The following is a 22,504-nucleotide window of genomic DNA, read 5'->3' as shown; positions in this document are numbered from 1 at the left end:
GACCAGAATCTCATCTAGATTTCTGCTCACACATTAAGACAGAAATGGTCTTTTCTCAGGTAGCTGATGAAAAGAAACACGTGTAGCTCAGCCAAGTACTGGGTAGTCCAGTAACACACAGATTCATGTGGATGCTAAAACATTTATCGTGCTCCAGAGAAATATTTGTGATTATATTCTGTATACTGCAGACAACCAGGGGAAATGGCTGTGTGGAGGATGAGGAGTGCAGGGTGGTCCCACGTGTGCAGGCTCAGGAGGGCGGCTCAGGCAGGTGTCCCAGTGAAGGCCCCAGTGTGTTCTTCGGTAACCACAGCACTTGGGAAGGAAAGAGACCCAGCCAAAGGGGTGGGTCAGAGGGGCTGCTTCGAGGTTCAGTCCAAGCCAAACTCGATATCCTCAGCTTGGCCCCACCCTGGGCTCTGCAGCCTGCAACTCCGACTGCACTTCATCTATCCAGTGCTGTTTCCTAAAGAGTGAAAAGAGGAGGCAGTTAGTGTTCTGGGGCAGTGCAGCCACTTCTGGTTGCTTCCTGCATGCAGACCTAGACCCAACCTGTCAGTTCCAGGGAGAGTGGATTCTGCCCGGTTCTACTCCCTGCATCCGCAGGACAACCTCCAAAGGCCCAGGCTGAACAGAAAACACCCGACGTGCCTGTTCTCAGTCTGAATAACCACTTACCCCAGGACCCCTACACTCACCATGCCTTTACATGTCTCCCAGCCAGGACCCTGGACGCTGCCCCTGCCACAAAGGCACCTAGGGCTTGTGTGGGGCTCCCCTGGCCCAGACCTTCATGTCATCTGGTGTGACCCTTGCTGGTCCCACACTCCCCAGCCAGCGTGTTGATGTCTCCTCCCTCCTTCACAGGCCTTCGTCCAGAGAGGCCGAAGGCCATGATGGTGAGGGGTGGGAGTACAGGTTCCTGAACCTCCCAGGCCTCATGGACCAGAACTGCCAGGATCTGCCCAAACACAGGGGCTAAGGTGGTCGCACACAGCCAGACTCAGCCCCCAAGAAGGGCAGCTTGACAGCTTCTCAGCCCAAGCTGGCAGCCAGCAAGGGGCAGCTTCAGAGCTGTGTGCTCAGGAGGGGGTCCACAGAGGGTCTGCCTGCTCTAAGCATGAGGTGCTCAGGGCACAGCCCAGCTGCCCCCCGCCCCCCGCCTCACCCCAGGCTGAAGAGTCAACAGCTCGCTTCTCCACTAAGCCTTCTGCCCCTGTGATCTCACCTGGTGCAGAGGCTACAAGGAGGCCAGTGTCCTCGCTGGAAGAGAGTGAGGCAGCGTCGCTGGAGCAGGTGGAGGATGTCAGTGGTTGGCCCGAGGGGTTCTCATCACTGAGCTCCTGAATCAGCGGTTGTGGAGACTTGGTGTCTTGTTTTTGAATTTCCACATCCCTCTTTGCCTCTATTTTAAATATATCTGTGAAGGGCACCTGAGCCTCCTTTGAGGTGTCTCTAGAAATAGCGAATATATTTGAAAGGGTGTCGGTGAATGTGTTTTCCAGCATGGGGAGTGACGTGTAGTCCAATTCAGGGTCACTGTCATCACTCAAGCTCGAGATGGCCTCAATCTTCGGAAAGCACATTTTCTATTAGAAGAGATGTGTTTCAACATTTCTGTTTTCATGAATCACTCTAAAATCCACCAGATGCATTCTGATTTTTTATCTAATATCACAAACCATTTTGTTGCCACCTACAAAAAAGCCTGAGGGAACACAGGACTACCCTTTCAAAGTCAAGCCATGGCCAGCCGTGTCCACCGAGCTGTGCAGCTGATGTCCATGCTCCCTCCCAACCCTCTGCCATGTCCACGTTGCACTTCCCGCCCATTGATGACAGACACCCTGCTGGTACCCGAAAGGGCTCCCCTCAGAGCCTCAGCCTCTGGCTGGCAGCCCTGACCCCAGCTTTGTTGGCAAACTCTCTAGGACTTAGCGCCTTGGGTACCTGTCCGCCCACAGCAACCATGTGTCTATTGCCTTTGTTTTGTGATAACTCATGCACAGAGATCGTGCCTTATGCTCCGTTCCTCAGGGCACGACCCTGACACCTGCGGGCTCTCAGTAATGCCAGAAGGGGACAATCAGGTCATTTGGGAGCATTTCCCACGGTCCAGCCTATGCTCACGCCTCTCTTCCTTTCCCTCTGTTTATGTGTAGCTATATCCAACCAGACATTCATGAGGGCAGAAAAATGCATTTAGGTAACTATGTACAGCGCTCAGTTATTACAAACCAGCAATAAAATACAGGTTTTCAGGAAAACCCAAGTGGTGTGGTAGCTCATGCCTGTAATCCCAGCACTCTGGCAGGCCAAGGCAGGAGGATCACTTGAGACCAGGAGTAAGAGACCAGCCTGAGCAACTTAGTGAGATCCCATCTCTAGAAAAGAGTTTAAAAATCAGCTGCAAGAGGACTGCTTGAGCCCAGGAGTTCAAGGGTGTGGTGAACTATGATCACGCCATCATACCTCAGCCTAGGTGACAGAGTGAGACTCTTATCTCTAAAAAAAATAAAATATAACCTTAAAAAAGTAAGAACAAATAGTTACATTTCCTTCACAAGGTGAAAATGTGGAGGTATGTGATACTTTAATCACAAACGGCATTTTACTTTCAAGTTCAAGAGAGATGCTTTGTAGGAAATGACAAGAATGAAAGTTGACTGTGGGGAAACTGTACTGATAACCTTATCTTGATTTTCCAAAGATTCACTGGCGTCAACATCTTCCAGGTCAGGTAGGTCCTGGAAAAAGCAAATGAGCCATCTGTCACCAGGGAGTCACACACTGGACGTTCTGGGAGGCAAGGTAAATGCAGGCAGACAGTAAATTAAGCCTCAGTTATATGCAAGCAAAGTTAGAGAAATAACTAATTATCCAAATCTCTCAAGGACCTCCCTTTCCATTTGTCCCCCTGCCAAAGGAAACCCCATTCACACACAAACACAAACACTGGCACTTAACTACCTGGATCTAATGCAAGTAAGAATTTGTGAGGTGTGACATGTTTAAAGAAGGTCCACATCTCTTCTCCACTTTGTCAGAGACACAGCCAGTTCATCTTGGAGAAACTAATAGGACCCAAACCAAATGTACCTCTGAACGAATCAGTCCTAAGGCTCTGTGTGGTATGAAAGTGACATATTTGTACCCCTCCCAAAATGATAGGACTTTTTTGTTTTGTAGTGTGGGTGTTAATATTTGTTATCAGTCAGTCAGCACGTGGGGGAGGCAGACATCACCAGGGCAGATGGGGGAACTCGGGAGCCACATTGCCTGGGAGGTTATTCCCACTCCTCCAATTCCTAGCTGTGTGACTTTGGCAACTTGCTTACCCTCTCTGTTTCTCAATTTCTCCATCTGTAAAATTAGGACATAATAGTACCTACCTCTTGGAGTTCTTGGAAGGGTTAAATCAATCGATGTAATTTGTGCTTACAACAGTGTCATGCATACAGCAAGAATCAGTGAATATTTGTTAACGTTGTAGTGCTGCACGCAGCCAGTTCCCAAATGTCAGAGATAAAGAGATCGAATGTGTTTCTTTTACACAGGTCTGAAAAACTAGAAACCCACTGTGAATGTTGACTGCGATCCCTTTAGCTCTTACTGAGTTGGGTGAAATTAGAACTTTAACAAGGGTGAGTGATGTCATGGCAAGAGAGTGGTGCCCACTAAGCATGACCTCAAAGGTCAGGGGAAGGCCTCTCCCACCCTTACCCCTTCCAGTTACAGTTCCTGCGGTGGCTGTGACAAAGTGTGGACTCCCAGGGTGCCACTTTGCGGGCTAAGGCATTTAAGATGTCATCAAAACAGGAAGAGCTTCAGGGAGTGACAGGCTGTGAGGTGTCGCTGTGACACCTATGACATTATTCACAGAACAGGCCTGAGGGGATGGTCACATCTTGGCAAGCCAACAGGCCAGTGGCAGTGTGGGCTGCTTGCTGGGCAGTGTCTCAGGAGGACTGAGAGGCTGTGATGAGACAACATAACTGCACGATTTTGTGTTTAGGCAAGCTGGACAGAACTGCTTTGCATTGTAACTCCCTTGGCAAAACAAATCAAGAGTCAGGTAGACACGGTTCAAAAGGAGCCATTTGGACTGGGGTGTCCCAAACTCAAATGTGGGGGAGATCCCTGCAGATTCTGGTCAGTGGGTCTGGGTGCAGCCAGATTCGGCACTTCTAATCAGCTCCTCCAAGATGCCCACCCACTGGCCCAAGCACCACACCTTGGGTAGTGAGGATTTCAATGGTTTGTAACTGGCCACTGGCTTTACGGACTATAAAGCTGATACTTATCTCCAAGGGTAAATATTTCACATACGTCGATGAAGAGTGTCTCCTTTGTCTCCGATTTAATGGCTTCTGAATCTTCAGTCCTAGCTCCACCGACTTCAGTAACCGGTGCACCCTCAGTGGCCACCATCTGGAGAGTTGATTCTAAGGGGCAACAAAAAGTTAATGCATCTTGGAGTTAGTTTAACACAAGCCCAAGGTGAAGATGCATCCCAAAAGCAGACAGAGGCCCAAATCCCTTCTCTTCCCTGGTCCCAAAGGCCAGCCTGTGACAGAAGCAGCCTCCAGCATCCACAGCTTCCCACAGACTTATACCTACAAAGAGAAGAAAAGACTGCCCCCTTTTAGTCTGTCGACCGACCGGAGGTGAATCCAGTTGAGGGAAAAATGCCATGTAGGGAGCGAAGCAGACGCAGCCAGCACCTTGGGAACCGCAGCACGGCTGAGGCAAGATGCGCCCAGGGCTGGCTTAGGAGGCAGCAGGGCTGGCTTCCCAGCCCAGGCCAGGGAGGGGTGGACCCACCGCCAGCCTAGCTGCCCATCTCTCAGCCAGGGCACTCACCCCTTGTGCAACATCGTAATTGCCAGGTTGCCTGGGGAATATGGGATCACCCCGGGACCCCTTCTTCCTCCCACTCATCAAGGTCCCCAAAGCTGTATGTATCCTTGGGCCCTGTGCTCCAGTATCTCTGTGGTCTCCTGGCTGTGTTCTGTTAGACATTAGTGGCCTACCTCTTCTCATCATCCATAGGTCCGGTATGTCCACACGAGACTCAGAACCACATCCAGACACTACTTGGCGAGGAAGCAAGGACTCTGGCAGGGCCCACCTCCACCTCCGGCCCTCCTGACTGTCCCGCTGCGTCCTGGCTGTCTTTGGTCTCCTCCGCTTGGACATCCCGTGGCTTCTCAAACTTCCGACTTCCTGGTTGCAATGGCTCTAACTTCCCTCTCACACCTGCTCTTCCTTCCATCTCCAGCTTTTCCAGCCAAGAAGCTCAAAGTCATGGCAACAGTCAAGTCTTTCATTTCCACTTTGCCAAAACCAATCTGTCTGGGCAGGGGTGAGGTGGGGAAGGTGATTTACCATCACTGGGTGCTTTGCAGATTTTATTGGCTCAGTTGCCTGGGAACTGTTTCCATGTCACAGAGGCATAGACAGGCTCTGAGGGGTTTTGTGGTTTGCCTGAGGTCACTTGGCTACTGAAGGGAGTTGGACTTGGGTTTGACCTTGGGACTCCATCTAGAAACCACACTGTGCATTCTGCAGACTGTTGTGGGGACTGCTTGATAGAAGCTGAAGCTCTTCTAGGATGAGGTATAATTAAAGAGATAGAAAATGCCACATAGCATTTCCAACCTGGGTGCACTCAGATAAGGTTCCTCTTCTGCCCTGATGTCTAAGCATCAGAGTTGGGTGGGGGTGGGTATTCCGATCCGAGTCTGCTCCACCTGCAGGCAGCCTCCACTGGACTCCTGACTTCATGGCAAGGCCCCAGTGAGCATCTGTATGGATCCTGCACGGTTTGTCAGGCTGTGTTCTCCCCACCTTCTTCATCCCCACTAAGGCCTGGTCATTCGGGAGGAAGGACTGGTCCATGCAGGAGGAAAAGTGAATGGAAAAGTGATGTTGTAAACTGATGGCTTTCTACCTAGATTTGCCTTTCCCAAGGCTGAGGCATTTCGGAGCTGGGGAGGCTGGAGGAAGGATCTCCTTGCCCTAGATGCTGGGGAGGAGAGGCTGTGGGAGGGAAGTAAAGAAGGGAAGGTGGCAGGGGAGCTGGGGGAACCAGCCGAACTTGGGTCACTCCTAGGTTCATTTATTTCCTCTGCAATCCGGAGCATGTTTCTTCACCTCACTTAGCCTCAGTTTTCAGCTCCACAGAATGGGGTGATGGTGATGGCATCACCTGCTAGGGCCACTGGGAAGGCTGTGACACTCTGGCCTCACGTGGTACTTAGTGTGCTGGATCAACATGCAGCAACTCGCACCTCCCCTCCAGCCCCCAGCCTTGCCCCGCGTCTGTTCAGCACAGCCAAGGCTTGTGCAGATGGCTGCCAGGCTAGGTGTGGGTTCCAAGGAACAAACTTAGAGGAGAGGGGAAAATCTTGTACCATGATCTTCGCCAAATCCACGTGTGACGACATCTGGGTCCTCAGTCAAGTGAATAACACCGGCCCCACACATGCTTACAACAGAAACGCTGCACCCTTCAAGTAAGAAAGCCTTCATCGTCCCTCTCTGTGGAAAGCTTTCGGGTAAACATGGCCCTGGTTTGGTAAAAACTGTCTTCCAGAAGCCAAGCAATGGTCAGGCTACAGAGTTTTGATGATCCCAGCCAGCAAAACGGAACCATGAGCTCTAGAAGGCAGCGCTTCAGAGTTTCATAAGGAAAAATCAAAATAGGTCACACTTCCCAGAAAGACACTTGGGCCCCAGACTCACGTCACAGTCAGGAGAAGAGCTGTGATGAACCCCTGCGACGGTGGGAGCAGAGCCCCAGCGAGGGGGGAGCAGGTCCCCACGGCCTCCCCGAGCAGAGAGCAGCGTTCTCTGTGTGGTGAGTTGGTGCCCACTTGTCTGCTTGTTCCTCCACGGCTGTTCCCCCCTCCTCCTCTTCCTCTGCCTCTTGCCTCACTGGCTCAGGACTTTGGGAGGCTCCGGGTCCCAGTACTGGACAAACCGCTGTTGCTGCACCCCCGATGTGGGGTCAGGATGTCAGCACCACGCAAGGTCACCCGACACCCCTTCCAGGTCTGTGTTTTTATTTCCCACCTACCTTTTATAAAAGACCCTAGGCTAGAGGGGATGTTTCAAATATTACTGAACAAAATAAAGGATGTGAGTAATAAATAAAAGAGCACTAAATATTTGGGGCTGGGTTAGTCCGGTTTTGAAGCAGGAAATTTAAGTGGGGCTCAGTTGGGTTAATCATTGATTGAAAATGGTCTAAGTCACTGGTGGGGAAGATACTCACTCACCCAGCCCTGGCACTCTGGCGGATGGCCCTTGCTCTGTGGCTGGTCTCCTTCGTGCTGTGAAGCCCAGTGTCACCTTGGGTCTCTCCCACAGAGTAGGGGCCTGTGTTCTGGGCTGGACGAACTAAACTCTCCAAACAGACCTCAGTTACAAACATTCGACTGACAACTCGCACTTATGGACGAGAGCTATTACAAGTAATTAATCTAAAATTACCTATTCTGTTCTAACTTACATATAATTCCACTTAAGAACAAACCTACAGAGCCTGCCTTGTTCCTAACCCAGGGACTGCCTGTAGTAATGGTGTTCTGGGGAATCTGGGCTGATCTGTAATGTGGCTGGAATCTGCTGGGGATATCCTTTTTTCTACATCAGCATCATTAACCACGCAGCCACAGCCACGTGCGGCTACTGAACCCTCAAAATGTGGCCAAAATGAATTGTTTTTATTTAACTGTTTTTATTTTTAATGAATTTAAAATTTTAAAATTGAAGCAGAATGGAACAACTTGCTTGTTTTTTTCAGGACTCCATTTCCCTTTGAGCACTGAAAACTCAGTGTTCAAGGGGAGACGCACTGTACATATCAAATACACACGGGGTTTTGAAGCCAGTACAAAAAAAAGTAAAATGTTCAAAATTTTTATGTTGATTCCACATTGAAATGATTATATTTTCTGTGTACTGGGCTAAATATATTGTTAATAGTTTTGTTTCCTTTTACTTTTTTTTAATGAGGTTGCTCTTTTTTTAATGAGTAATAGTTATTAAACTATTTTTAATGGCTCTTTTTCTAACCCTATTGGGCAGCACTGTTCTAGATAAGGAGTCCACCCGTGGACTTTGTCTTCTAGAAACGCCAACAAGGAAGACATGAAACTTAGACCCAGGCCTCAGCGGCTGGGTGCCCTGGGAGAGGGGCGCCCCATGCTCACAGCACCTGCATTACCTTCCTTGGCAGCTCCCAAGGGTGCCAGTGGCGGTGGTGGCGGGGCCTTGGCAGCAAGAGTCCCCTCTGGCTCTTGATTTTCAGTCTCCCTGTTAACCTCTGGGGGCAGCCCCTCTTCTTGGCAGGGCATTTCAGGGAATAGCTCATCCTTAGTCTCAAAGCTTTCCTTAACAAACAGCTCCATTTTCAGCCTCGTTTCTCCATCCCCAGGAGGCTCTTTCTGGCCGTCCACACTGGCAAGCACATTTTCCCCGTTGTTTGGCAGTGGCATCTCCCCTAAACAAGGGAAATCCAAAGGTGAATGAGCTTAGAAGCATCTGGGGAGAGCGAGGGTGTCTGTGCACCCATCAGGGACAAACACACAACTTGAGAATCAGACTGGAGAAAGGATTAGGGGTGTGGTTAAAGAAGCACCCTCGAGGGACACTCAGGAAAGTGCTGCCTGTGATCAATAGTAAAGGGCAAAGATTGTCCACAGAAGGGACCAACGAGCACATCCATTTAACGGAATAGGAAGGACACAGTCATTAAGAAAACATAACTCAGGAAGTTCTCAGGAAACATAACTCAGGAAGTTCTGAGGCATGTGGGGCTGAGGGGCCTCCGTGTCTGCCTTCACTTTCAAATGGTTCCGGAGAACAGTGAGTGTGAGTGTGTGTGTGTGTGTGTGTGTGTGTGTGTAGAGCAATTGTGTGGTAAAGTATTAAAAAGCACTGAATCTAAATGGACACAAGACAGCTATTCATTGTATTATTCTTTCAGCTTTTTTAAAAATCTAAAAAATCTCAAAAGAAAAAATATATATTATAAAAAATGTCTATTTTATGAAAACATGCAGTATGTTAATTCAAAATAGGAGGCAGAAGGCCCAGCATGGTGGCTCATGCCTTTAATCCTAGCACTCTGGGAGGCCACGGTGGGTGGATCTCCTGAGCTCACAGGTTCAAAACTAGCCTGAGCAAGAATGAGACCCCATCTCTAAAAAGGTAGCCAGGCGTTGTGATGGACGCCTGTAGTGTGATGGACGCCTGTAGTCCCAGCTACTTGGGAGGCTGAGGCAAGAGAATCGCTTGAGCCCAGGAGTTTGAGGTTGCTGTGAGCTATAATGCCACAGCACTCTACAAGGTGACAGCTTAAGGCTCTGTCTCAAAAAAAGAAAGAAAAAGAAATACACACTAAAGTGTTTAGGGATAAATGACAATAGTGTCTGCAATTAACTAAGGTTGCTGTGAGCAGTGACACCATGGCACTTTACCGGGGGTGACAAAGTAAGACTCTGTCTCAAAAAAAAAAAAAAAAAAAATCCCCAAGAGGACAAACTGTGAGTGTGACAGCCTGGATCAGCCTAAGCTAAAGGAACCTGGGCTGTGTCCTTGCACAGGGCTCACACTTCCCTCTTAACCCTCTTGCCCAGACCAGCCTCATCTAAAGGGACCTGGGCTGTGTCCTTGCAGAGGGCTCGCACCTCCCTCCTGACTCTCCTGCCATCTTTTTCTCTCTTCTGCCCGCCGTTTGATCAAGGCCAAGGCTTTGATGCTGTCTGCAATCTTCTTCTGCTCTCGGCTCTCCCACTGCCGTCTCTCTTCCTTCTCAGCTGCGTGCCCTCCCCTGGCCCAGGCCTCTGCACAAGCTCTGTTTAATAAATAAAGAAACAAAAACAGGAGGTGTGTATTTTTACAAGTGAAAAGTAAATTCCAAACATTTGCCATCTGACCAAACATGTTCATTTTCTTTGAAATCAAAACAAAGGGCACATCACACGGGTAGCTTTGAGGATGAAAATCAACTCATGTACATTTTCATATTTAAAGTACAATGGATGGCAAAGCCTTCTTAGACATGGTAACAAAAGCACGAGTGACAAGAAAAAAAATAGAGAAATTGGACTCCACCAAAATTTAAAATTCTTGTGCTGCTAAAAATACCATCAATAAAGTAAAAAGACAACCCATAATATGTGAGACAATATTTGCAAATCGTATATCTGATACGGGTCATATGTAGAAAATACAATTCTTACAAGTCATTAATAAAAAGACAGTACGATTTAAAAATGAGCAAAGGTTAAAGAATGAAAAGACAAGCCACAGACTGGGAGAAAATATTTTCCAATTGACAAAGGGCTTGTGTTCAAAACATACAAAGAAGTATTAAAACTCAAAGATGAGTTTGAGATACCATCTAACTCCAGTGAGACTAGCCTATATCACAAAATCCCAAGACCAGAGATGTTGGCGCGGATGTGGAGAAAAGGGAACACTTTTGCACTGCTGGGGGGAATGCAAATTAATACATTCCTTTTGGAAGGAGATATGGAGAACACTTAGAGATCTAAAAATAGATCTGCCATTCAATCCTGTAATCCCTCTACTGGGCATATACCCAGAAGACCAAAAAGCACATCATAACAAAGATATTTGTACCAGAATGTTTATTGCAGCTCAATTCATAATTGCTAAGTCATGGAAGAAGCCCAAGTGCCCATCGATCCACGAATGGATTAATAAATTGTGGTACATGTACACCATGGAATATTATGCAGCCTTAAAGAAAGATGGAGACTTTACCTCTTTCATGTTTACATGGATGGAGCTGGAACATATTCTTCTTAGTAAAGTATCTCAGGAATGGAAGAAAAAGTACCCAATGTACTCAGCCCTACTATGAAACTAATTTAGGGTTTTCACATGAAAGCTATAACCCAGTTACAACCTAAGAATAGGGGGGAGGGGGAAAGGGAGGGGAGGGAGGGGGGAGGTGGGTAGAGGGAAGGGGATTGGTGGGATTACACCAGCGATGCATCTTACAAGGGTATATGTGAAACTTGGTAAACGGTCTGTAAAGCTAGTGAATGATGCCCCATGATCATATCAATGTACACAGTTATGATTTAATAAAAAAAAAAAACTCAAAGATGAGGAAACAAACAACACGATAAGAAAACTGGGCAAAAGATCTGGACACCTCACCAAAAAACACACAGAGATGGCAAATAAGCATGAGAAAGGATGCTCTGCATCATACGTCAGCAGGGCAGTGCAAATTAAAATGATGATGTTAGGCCTCAATGTGAATGGCTAAAATCCAGAACCCTGGCAACGCCACGTGCTCCCACCATGTTTAGACTCTCTGCTCCTCAGCACTGCCTGGGCGAGGCAGCGGTTCCCATTGGTTCACTCCTGCTAGGAGCCCAGCACCTGCTCAGTCCTCTATGTTAACTCAGAGTTACTCTCCAGGCCCTTGCGGTATTACTGGTGTTATCTGCACTTTTCAGACAAGGAAGGTGAAGCCCAGGGAGGCGAGTGAGCTCACCCCAGTAACACAGCTCGTGGGTGCAGAGCTGGGCTTGGATATCAGGCCCCCATGCAGCTCCTGTCGCTGTTCCACCACCTCCAGGCCAGACTTGGGGAGCCAATTCAGCTTCTACGGAACCTCCCCAAGGCCTTTGGGTTTTCTTACCCGGCTGGAGTGGAGGCTCTATTAGAAATAATTTGTTTGTCTGATTTAAATTGGTCAATTTTCAAACATGTATTACAAGCTACATTTCTTTTTAAATGCTATATAATGCAAAATTCAGATTGCTCTTCTCATCAAGCCATCTGCATTTCTGAGGTTATATTCTAAGTTAGAATTACTAAATTAACCTAAATTACAAGTAAAATTAAAAGCAAAGATAAAGGTAGTGAAAATAAATATAGCAGTCCAGAGTACAAAGTTCCTAATATGTATATATAATTTTTAAACTCTTACAAAACGATAAGAAAAGCACTTCAAAAAGCAACACAGAAGCAGCAGCCATGCATGGAATATTCACAAAGGAGGAAAGATATATGGCCCTAAGGAATGGAAAAAATGACCAACCTCATCAGTTATCTAAAAGTGTAAATTTAATGCAATGAGATGCCATCTTCACCCATCAACTAACTTGGCAAAGATTTCTTTACAAGGCTATGTCTGGTGAGGTTATAAATTAGTTCAAACTTTCTAAAAACATTGATAAGAGCTTCAAAGTTGCAAACCATATTCTCTAATCCAGTGATACTACATAGAGAATTCTTTCCCTAGGAACTCATGAGTGAGGTCAAAGGTTTTACATATATATCTATCAGAGGAATATAAAAACCTACAAACAGGGCGGCGCCTGTGGCTCAGTCGGTACGGCGCCGGCCCCATATACCGAGAGTGGCGGGTTCAAAACCGGCCCCAGCTGAACTGCAAACCAAAAAATAGCTGGGCATTGTGGCGGGCGCCTGTAGTCCCAGCTACTCGGGAGGCTGAGGCAAGAGAATCGCTTCAGCCCAGGAGTTGGAGGTTGCTGTGAGCTGTGTGATGCCATGGCACTCTACCAAGGGCCATGTGAGACTCTGTCTCACAAAAAAAAAACTACAAATAAGGGCTCAGGTTCCTACTATAGGCAATTAAGTGGTTATTAAACCTATTTCCAAAGAATAGTGATGTGTGAAAATGCTCAAAAATCAGAAATTTTTAAAGTTTAATGCATATATTAAGCATGCTCAGCTATTAAATGTTAAAGTGCAATCAAAATGCTTTTTTCCCTTCTTACCTGTCCTTTGGGAAAACCGGTCTATCATCCAGGTATGTTAAATGTTTTAGCCGGACAGTGACTATTTTCCGGTAATTCGGAATGTTCCTGATGACTGGGTTTCCCATCAAATTCAGCACACGCTGTAAGAAGACAGGCAGGATCAAACTGATTACTAAACAGGATGTGATTAACTTGTAATGTGCTGTGCATGAAGATGAATTATTATTTTTTTAATTGGGAAACATATCATTCCAGAAAAATAGAATAAATCTTCCCCAAATTGATTTTCTTGAACAGAACAGAAGTGCTGATATCATGTTCTTGTGACCTGAGCAAAGAAATCAGAAGGCTCTCATTGCTCTTGTGATAACGGAACTGTCCAGATGATTGAACGGCCCTCTTGAACTTTAGATCTGAGATCTCCTTGTCCTTCCAGAACAATATTGGAAAACATTTCCGGAGGCCTTTCCCAAGTGCGGTTGATTGTATTAGTTTTGCTACCCCATCTCTTTTACAGAAATTAATCTCAGTCTAATTGATCATTTTCTTTCCTTCAGAGCCAGGACCCATTTTAATAAAACAGACACAGCTGCTGGGCAGATGAGATGAATGGTGACTAAGGGAAAGGACAGACAGTGACCGCACATCGACCCAGAGTTCTGCCAGTGGGGAGGGCCCTTGTGTGGGGAGGTGGGGGCCAGGGTGTCACAGATCTCCTAGAAGTCAGGTGGGGCCAGGAAAGAGGAAGCCGTGCCCGAGCTGTCACCAGCCCTCATTTTTAAATCTTATTGCCTCGGTTGGCACATGTGGCTCAGTCAGTACTGAGGGTGGTGGGTTCAAACCCAGCCCTGGCTGAACTGCAACCAAAAAATAGCCGGGCGTTGTGGCGGGCGCCTGTAATCCCAGCTGCTCGGGAGGCTGAGGCAGGAGAATCACTGAAGCCCAAGAGCTAGAGGTTGCTGTGAGTCCTGTGACATCATGGCACTCTACTGAAGGCGGTAAAGTGAGACTCTGTTTCTACAAAAAAAAAAAAAAAAAATCCTATTGCCTCCTCTCTTGCCTTAAGAAATTCGAAGGTGAATAATTTAAGGCAACATGTGGAGAACCATTTAAAAATCACTTTGTCTAAACTGATTAAATATTGTTCATATCTAAAGTAGGTTTTGTGCTGGGTGTAGTGGCTCATACCTGTAATCCTAGCACTCTGAGAGGCTGAGGCAGGTGGACTGCCTGAGCTCAGGAGTTTTAGACCAGCCTAGAAAAAAAAAATTAGGGCAGTATAGTGGGCACTTATAGTCCGAGCTACTCCTGAGGCTGTGGCAGGAGGATCACTCGAGCCCAACAATTTAAGGTTTCTGAGAGTTATGATGACACCATGGCACTCTGTCTCAAAAAAAATAATAAAATAGGGCGGCACCTGTGGCTCAGTGAGTAGGGTGCTGGCTCCATATACCGAGGGTGGCAGGTTTGAACCTGGCCCCAGCCAAATTGCAACAAAAAAATAGCCAGGTTTTGTGGCGGGCACTTATAGTCCCAGCTACTCGGGAGGCTGAGGCGAGAAAATCGCCTAAGCCCAAGAGCTGGAGGTTGCTGTGAGCTGTGATGCCATAGCACTCTACTGAGGACGACAAAGTGAGTCTCTGTCTCTAAAAATAATAATAATAAAATAAATAAAATAAAACTTGTTTTTTGTTATTAGAGAATACAAATATGTTTTATTTATTTATTTATTTATTATTTTTTATATTTTTGAGACAGAGCCTCAAGCTGTCGCCCTGGGTAGAGTGCTGTGGCATCACAGCTCACAGCAACCTCCAACTCCTGGGCTTAAGTGATTCTCCTGCCTCTGCCTCCCAAGTAGCTGGGACTACAGGCACCTGCCACAACGCCCGGCTATTTTTTGGTCGCAGCCATCGTTGTTGTTTAGTGGGCCCGGGTTGGATTCGAACCCGCATCTGTAGCTCAGATGCATGTAGCTACAGGCTGAGCCAACAAATATATTTTAAACGAGTTAGTTTAGCTTTCCCCAAACTTAATTCTCACACAATCTCCACCATTCTTGCTTTATTTTCAAGTGACCTATCCTGCAGGGGAGGGGTGGTGGGAGAAATATGCCCTGGGGCAGTCAATAAGGGTGTACACGGTGTGTGGAGACTTTAAAGCAATCACAAAACAACTGTAAGACAACTGCTTTTGCTAAGGGCTGAATGGTTCCCCCTCAAAATTCTTACTACTTTTTTTTTTTTTTTATTGTTGGGGATTCATTGAGGGTACAATAAGCCAGTTACACTGATTACAATTGTTAGGCAAAGTCCCTCTTGCAATCATGTCTTGCCCCCATAAAGTGTGACACACACCAAGGCCCCACCCCCCTCCCTCCATTCCTCTTTCTGCTTTTCCTCCCCTCCAATAACCTTCATTGTCATTAATTGTCCTCATATTCAAAATTCTTACATTAAAGTCCTAACCACCAAGACCTCAGAGTGTGACTGTATTTAGAGATCAGACCCTTAAGAGGTGATTAAGTTAGAGTGAGTTCATTAGGATGTACCCGAACCCTATCCAACTGGTTAAGGATTAGGACGTAGTCAAAATGCAGCACAGAGGGACAACCATGCGAGGACAGAAACAGTATGGCCACCTACAAGCCCTGGCAAGAGGCCTCAGGACAAACCAACCCTATTGACACCTGGATCTTGGGGTTCTAGCCTCCAGAACCATGAGAAAATCGACATGTTCACATCCACCAGTTTGCACAATCTGCAGAGCTTATGATGCCGCCCAAGCAAAAATTCAACTTGATATTCTCACCACGTACTGGCAATTTTTTTTTTTTTGGAGACCGAGTCTCTCTCAGTTGCCCGGCCCTGGGGTTGAGTGCTGTGACATCATAGCTCACAGCAACCTCAAACTCTTGGGCTCAAGCAATCCTCTTGCTTCAGCTTCCCAAGTAGCAGGGACTACAGGTGCTCACCACAACCCCTGGATACTTTTTAGAGACGGAATCTTGCTCTTGCTCAGGCTGGTCAAGTGATCCACCCGCCTCGGTCTTCCAGAGTGCTGAGATTACAGGCATAAGCCTAGCCCATGCACTGGCAATTCTAAACTAGTCCTTCTTAATGGTCCATGCTACAGATTGTTCCTGGACTATGATTTGCTTATCATTTTTCTTTCTTTCAATTGACTCACTTTTTCCTTCTTTCTCCATAACCCTAAGCAGTATTTAGTGAACTCAAGGGTTTTGTGTATTACTTTTAATATTTTTTCCTAGCAGACATGACAATACATGCACACTAAAAAGCAAGGAAGCCATCAAAGGCTTCTAGAGCTGAGTCCAAAGGATGCAGGAACCCAGCTTGCAGGGTTCAAAAGTCCAAAGGACAGGAACATTTGAACATCAAAAATTAAAATGACAGCAAGGGTTAAGTCATACCAAATACTGTCTTTATAACGATACTGAAAATTCATTGTCACCATTAGAGGCTGGTAGGGTCTCAACTCATTTTACTGAAAATTGATAAATGAAAGAGCCAAACCTTTGTTCTGGCCTTTTCTGTATGAACCACTAGCTGACGAGTGAAAGCCCTTTGTACAAGCATTCTAGCTAATATATGCAAAAGGAATAAGAGAATTGGAGAATGATCGTGGTGTGACTACTAATGAAATAATGCACTTAGGCAACACTCATCACTGGTGTTAAAACATGTGCTTATGAGGAGGATAGACGGGGAACTTCATAATGGCTGGGTCAGGCTGACAGCATCTGAGCCCACTAATCAGTTTAAAATGACAAAAAGGGCCAGGTGCTGTGGCTCACTCCAGTAATCCCAGCACTTTGGAAGTCTGAGGTAGGAGGATTGCTTGAGTTCAGCAGTTAGAGACCAGCCTGAGCAAGAGTGAGACCTCGTCTCTAAAACTAGCCAGGCATTGTGGCAGGAGCCTGTAGTCCCAGCTACTCCGGATGCTGAGCAAGAGGATGGCTTGAGCCCAAGAGTTTGAGATTGCTGTGAACTGTGATCCCACGGCAGTCTAGCGAGGACAAGAAAGTGAGACTGTCTCAAAAAAATAAATAAAATAAAATAAAATGACAAAAAGAGAGGTGAGCAGACGTTATATGCCCCTCTGCTCCCTGCCAGCGTGATATCATGGAAGGACACCACATGCCTTAAAGTAACTACAAAACCTGGATCCAATCAAGCCTTTGGCTCCACTACCATTTTACCAGAAATACCGGGGACCGCAGAACGTGCTCAATGACACCACGAGACCAAAATCTGCCAAATCCAGGATGTGGGAACCCACTAAACAAAGGACTTGATATTTTTGAAAAATAAATAGGGTTAGGGAAAAACAAGGAAGGGCAACTGTTACAGACCAAAAGAGATTTAAGGGACAAAAAAATCCAAATACGACATCTGAATCTGGTTTGGATTTGAACAATCCAACTGTCAAACATATTTTTGAGACAAATAAGGAAATTGATCAGGAACTGGGTGTTAAATGTAGCCGTTATAATAATTTTCATAGAATAGTAGTATTGTGTTTATGGTCAAGAGTCCTTACCTGTCAGATCTACACAGTGAAATCTCTGTGGGTGAAATAATATGATATTTGGCATTTAAGATAGTCCAGCTAAAATCACAAAGAAGAAAAAGTGTGAAAAGAAGGAAGAAAGGAAGGCAGGAAGGAGGAAAAAGAAGAAAAGGACTAGCTATTTAACGAACATAAAATAATAGGAGCTGTTTTCTACAGTGCTTTTGTTTTGTTTTGTTTTTACCAGATCCGGCATGCTCTCCAGAACAGTCAGGATCTCCGGATCGCTCAGCTTATTGTGGGAAAGGTCAAGGACGCAGAGCCTCTGGCACTCCTTCAGATGCTGGATGTCCTCCATGGTCTCTAGGTGATTGTGGGCAATCTGCAGGGTGTTCAGCACCGGGAGGCAGGCTGGAAGGTGAGGTGGGCAGGAGGAAATGATAAAGGCATGCGAACGCTTTTCACCTGTAATGTAAAATTTTAGAGCCTCCCCCTGGGAAAGTGATGAATGAACATATAGAAAGCTGGCTTGCTGGAAATGCTTACAGAGGTTTTCAATAGTCCTGATGTAATTGTTGCTGAGGTTAAGAGCATCCAGTTTCTGCAGAGGTTCTAGGTTCTCAATTTTACGAAGCAAGTTCACTTGCAAAAAGAGGCACCGCAGTTCGGTTTGGGCCTCCAGGTTCTCGATTCTCTGTATCCCGTTGCACTCCAACCACAGACAGCGCAGTCCTGTATACTCTTCCAAGTTCTCAATGCGATCGAAACCTAGGGAGAAGGATGGGTGTGTTAGTTAAGCTCCCACACACATAGCGGGTAGGGGCACACAGAAGGCTCTGAATAAATAAATGAACAATCAAATGACTGAGAGCATGCTGGCCCTCCCAAACTCAGCACAAGACTGGGAGCACTCACCTCCCTGTTTCATTGCTAGGAATAGCCGTGTCTATGAAGCTGAACTCAAATCTACTTGTGATCCTGGACCCCAGTCCCCGAGCCCTGTTCACACCTCTCCATTCTGAAAGGCATTTTCTTTCTCTCTTTTTTTCTTTTTGAGATAGAGTCTTTCACTGTTAGCCTGGGTGGCATCCCATAGCGTCATCATAGCTCACAGCAACATCCAACTCTGGGCCTTGAGCAATCCTCTTGTCTCAGCCTCCCAAATAGCTGGGACTACAAGTGCCCACCACAACACCTGTCTGGTTTTTCTATTTTTAGTAGAGACAAGGTCTCACTCTTGCTCAGGCTGGTCTCTAGCTCCTGAGCTCGAGCAATCTACCGCCTTGGCCTCCCAGGGTACTGGGATCACAGGTGTGAGCCACCATGCCCAGCCTCATCCTTTGTTTTCTATGCCAGTCTTCAATTCTCATAAGCCCAGAGCACTTATAAATCAACTTTCTGGTTTGAAACATTAAAAGTTAGAAAACTTCAATGAAAAGATACCAATGTGGTTCCTATGTATTCATATAGTCAGTGGCTCCTGTATGAACTCTACTCAAGCAAGACTTTTTCTTCAAAGAAATATTACTGCTTTCCCCATAAATCTCCACTAAACTCTGAAATTCCTATTTAGATATAACCTGAGAACTAAAGATGATTCCTGCAGATAATTTTTTATGCCACTAGACAGTCCTTCTGCTCCTCCAGCAGGTCCTTACCTTTGTAGTGGAGATACAGTGTATCATTCAACGCTGGGGTAATATACAGCTTGTGCTGCTTGCAGAGTTTTTGCAGGAAACTTTTAGTCATTCTGTTAAAATGGAAAATACGAACAAAATTGATTTCAATTTGGCAGCTATGAAATGCATTCTGAAAGTTCTTTACCACATCCATTCCTGCCCCAAATTCTACAACACCCTATAAGCCTGGTACCTATTTTAAGTTCTTTTTATTCTTTCTTCTTTTCTTTTCTTTTTTTTTTTTTTTTTGTGGTATGGATTTCAAGGCTTCATCCAATGTCATTACTTTCCGATTCTTTTTTTTTTTTTTGTAGAGACAGAGTCTCACTGTACCGCCCTCGGGTAGACTGCCGTGGCGTCACACGGCTCACAGCAACCTCTAACTCTGGGCTTACGCGATTCTCTTGCCTCAGCCTCCCGAGTAGCTACTTTCCGATTCTTAAAAATCGTGATGTACGTTGTAATAAAAATACTTTTAACAGTGTCATTAGGAACCACTGCTGTTCCCTCTCTCCCAGGCTGAATTAAAGTTTAATAGTGTGTGGTTAGTTGTGCCACAGAGGCAGCACCAACCTGACTTCACTACTTAATTATTCACAGACACTGGGCAGGCTGTCAAGCTCCATGTGCCTCAGTTTCTTGTCTGCATAGGGGGTGACGCACCATTTACACGGTTCCATCAATGTGCGCTAATTGGCAGCATGCCCACATACCTGGGTCCCTGATCTCCTCTGTCTTCTCTTGGGGGTGCTATGTGACTGTCTGGCCCACTATCTCCACTCTGTTTCTTCTGGGTTTGGTAGGTATCAGAAAGACCCACACATGTTTCCTTAGGATCATTAATTTCTGTAAAATAAAAGAGATCAGGGCAATAGAGATCAAGAAAGGTACAAAAAAAAATCCCTCAATTTCTGCTAGGTTAGTAATCATCCACTTCTAAAATGGAATACCAGTACTCCTTAAATGCATAGCTTTAAAAAAAAATTTTTTTTAAATGCATAACTTTTTAAAGCATTATCGAAGACTACCTAAATTTCACTTCTAGGTAGAGTCTATAAAAGGTCTTGTAAAGTTAACAACAAAATGTGTACAAAGGTATTCATTTCTGCATTGGTTGCAAAAACCAAGTACTGTTAACACTTGCAAATATCATCAGTAGGGACTGGTTACATAACTCGACTCTTCTACCTTTAAAAAGAATGTACTAAAAAAAATGTACTACAACTACCTATATCAATATGAATTATTCTCAGCAAAATATATGGAGTGACCAAAGCAAGTTTCTTTCTTTTTTTTTTTTTTTTTGTAGAGACAGAGTCTCACTTTATGGCCCTCGGTAGAGTGCCGTGGCCTCACACAGCTCACAGCAACCTCCAACTCCTGGGCTTAAGTGATTCTCTTGCCTCAGCCTCCCGAGCAGCTGGGACTACAGGCACCTGCCACAACGCCTGGCTACAAAGCAAGTTTCTTAACAGGCACAGGCTACCTACCATTCATATAAACTAACAACACTATGTTTTGTTTAAAGGAACAATATAGAGAGAAGTGATTGGGAGAATCCATACAAAATTCTGAACAATAGAGAAAAGGAATGAGTTAGAATTGGGGGCAGGGACAAAAGGATATCAAATTTATGTGAAATGTTTTATTTCTTTAATTAAAAAGGACTGCAAGTAAATATAAATGCTGATGATTTTCTGTTCTTGGTGGCAACATGTGAGTATTCATTATAATATTCTCTATTCTTCCATCTTTAAAAAAAAATTCCCAAAAGAAAAACCACATGAAAAGAAACAAAAATAGTGGGGGAATCTTTGACAAAAAGAAAATGAGCACATTCCTACTCGGGAGGCTGAGGCAAGAGAATCGCTTAAGCCCAGGAGTTGGAGGTTGCTGTGAGCTGTGTGAGGCCACGGCACTCTACCGAGGGCCATAAAGTGAGACTCTGTCTCTACAAAAAAAAAAAAAAAAAAGAAAGAAAATGAGCACATTCAAATCTACTTAATGTTTTAAAGGTCAATCAAAATTGACCAGTTTGAATGCACTTAATATCAAGGGCTGTTGGTGGCTACCCTCTGTGTGTCTTCATGAACTCATTAAGTTCTCACTGCATGGAAAGCCCAGCCAGAGGCACCAGATAAATGTTTGTGGGATAAATAAAGAATAGGTACTCAATATACTGTATGTAATTGATTATGCTAATAACAAGAGCTACCATTTGTTAATGGCCCAGTATATGCTGGAAACTTTATCTCTGTACGTTCCTGTATAATTATCCTTGCTTACAGATGAGTAGACTAAAGCTCAGAAAGGTTAAACTCTGCGTCAACAGCCATCAAACATCAGCTACAGTCTGAACACAATGTCAGTGGCTCCAAGGCCAAGGTCTTTCCACTGAGCAATACCATACAGGGTTTGCCTGGACAGCTGACGCTCAAGATATATTTGCTGACTAGATTCAAAACGTGAAGCACAAATCAATTGGTTTCTCTTCCTAACCATTAAAATGTTTCCCTTTCGGGGCCCAAGACTACTGGGAGCAGAAGCTGAAGCCCATCTTTCAAAGCCATTCCCGGATTCCTTTGGCCGGGGGGGAGGGGGGGGAGGGTGGAGGGTGGTCACACACTGATCCCAGAACCACTAACTCTTCATTCAGTTTCTCTACCATATGTCAGGCACTGGACTAGACGCTTCAAATTCAATCGTAGCATGCAGTCTGGATGCGGAGAAAGCCTTGATCTGACATGTGATAGCAATAAATGGACACATTCAAAACTTAAAAGTTGGGACTGGGGAGAATGCTGTGTTGGACTAGAGCTTGGGCTCCCTTGTCAAGACTCTCCCGCCCCGCGCCTGTGTTCTGCCACCGACTAGCTGAGGATAATCTGTTTAGCGCCAGTTTTAGAACCCCTTTCAGTTTCCGGGCGCTCATCCGTAGGAGACCAGGGGAGCAGCGCCAACTGCAGAGCGCAGGCGTTTGGCTGAGACGCCGTGAGCGCCCCGCACATCATCGTTTACTTAGTGCTGGTTGCTACTGTTATGGTTATTGTCTGTTCGTGAAGAGCAGGTATGTGGTGTTGGGAGGAGGCTGGGGGCCCCAGCCGGGTCCGCCCATCGCCCCCCTCACTCCCGAGGGGCGGTCGGCACCTTCCTTGCGGCCCCCTTGGCCAGCGTTCCCGTGGTCACCCGCGGACTCCTCCACGCCTGGCTCCTGCTGGCAGTTCGGCTCCGCGGCTGACTCCGCCGCGGGCTCCGAGGGCTCCGGGTGCATGTTTATTCCTGCAACGCCGAATACCCCGCCGCAGTGGGGAGCCCCGTTCCGCTGTGGCTACGGCCCCCAGACCGGTTAGAGAAGCCCTGGCTTTGTCTCGCCGCCGGCCCCGGTGCCCAGGTCCTCGGCAGCTCAACGCTTTTCCGGTCGCCACAGCAACCGCCACGCACGCGCACTCGGCGCCGGCCGGCACGCCCGGAACGCGAGGGGCGGGCTCCCCAACTGCTCCGCCCCGGCGC

General features: G+C 46.2%; 1 protein-coding gene across 2 annotated transcripts; it reads right to left on the bottom strand.

Moving 5' to 3' along the window:
* Positions 1 to 142: 142 nt before the first annotated feature.
* Positions 143 to 22,401, bottom strand: DNAAF1 (dynein axonemal assembly factor 1). 2 transcript variants are annotated; one of them, XM_053609659.1, is made up of 12 exons: positions 22,142 to 22,401; positions 19,708 to 19,840; positions 18,974 to 19,065; positions 17,862 to 18,083; positions 17,560 to 17,726; positions 12,801 to 12,922; positions 9,702 to 9,868; positions 8,237 to 8,512; positions 4,333 to 4,448; positions 2,694 to 2,750; positions 1,232 to 1,592; positions 143 to 469 (listed from the first exon to the last, which is right to left on the bottom strand). In XM_053609659.1, the coding sequence occupies exons 1-12, from the start codon at positions 22,263 to 22,265 to the stop codon at positions 453 to 455; spliced, it is 1,854 nt and encodes a 617-aa protein (XP_053465634.1). In that variant the 5' UTR covers positions 22,266 to 22,401; the 3' UTR covers positions 143 to 452. The 2 variants fall into 2 exon arrangements, with proteins under 2 accessions (XP_053465634.1, XP_053465644.1); XM_053609669.1 differs by lacking the exons at positions 19,708 to 19,840; positions 22,142 to 22,401 and adding an exon at positions 19,188 to 19,379.
* Between the last annotated feature and the right edge of the window lie 103 nt (positions 22,402 to 22,504).

The sequence above is a fragment of the Nycticebus coucang genome, chromosome 2 (genome assembly GCF_027406575.1).
Source record: "Nycticebus coucang isolate mNycCou1 chromosome 2, mNycCou1.pri, whole genome shotgun sequence".
NCBI classification, from domain to species: domain Eukaryota; kingdom Metazoa; phylum Chordata; class Mammalia; order Primates; family Lorisidae; genus Nycticebus; species Nycticebus coucang.
Note: the sequence above shows the minus strand (reverse complement) of the source record. Positions and strands in the feature narration are given on the sequence as shown.

Excerpts from the sequence above, each read along its gene's own strand:
- DNAAF1 (XM_053609659.1), bottom strand. The coding sequence starts at position 22,265 with ATGCACCCGGAGCCCTCGGAGCCCGCGGCGGAGTCAGCCGCGGAGCCG. Across the intron at positions 17,727-17,861 it reads CAGGACTATTGAAAACCTCT|CCTGCCTCCCGGTGCTGAAC; the intron begins GTAAGCATTTCC and ends CTCACCTTCCAG. Across the intron at positions 2,751-4,332 it reads AGGAGACACTCTTCATCGAC|GACCTACCTGACCTGGAAGA; the intron begins GTATGTGAAATA and ends TGCTTTTTCCAG.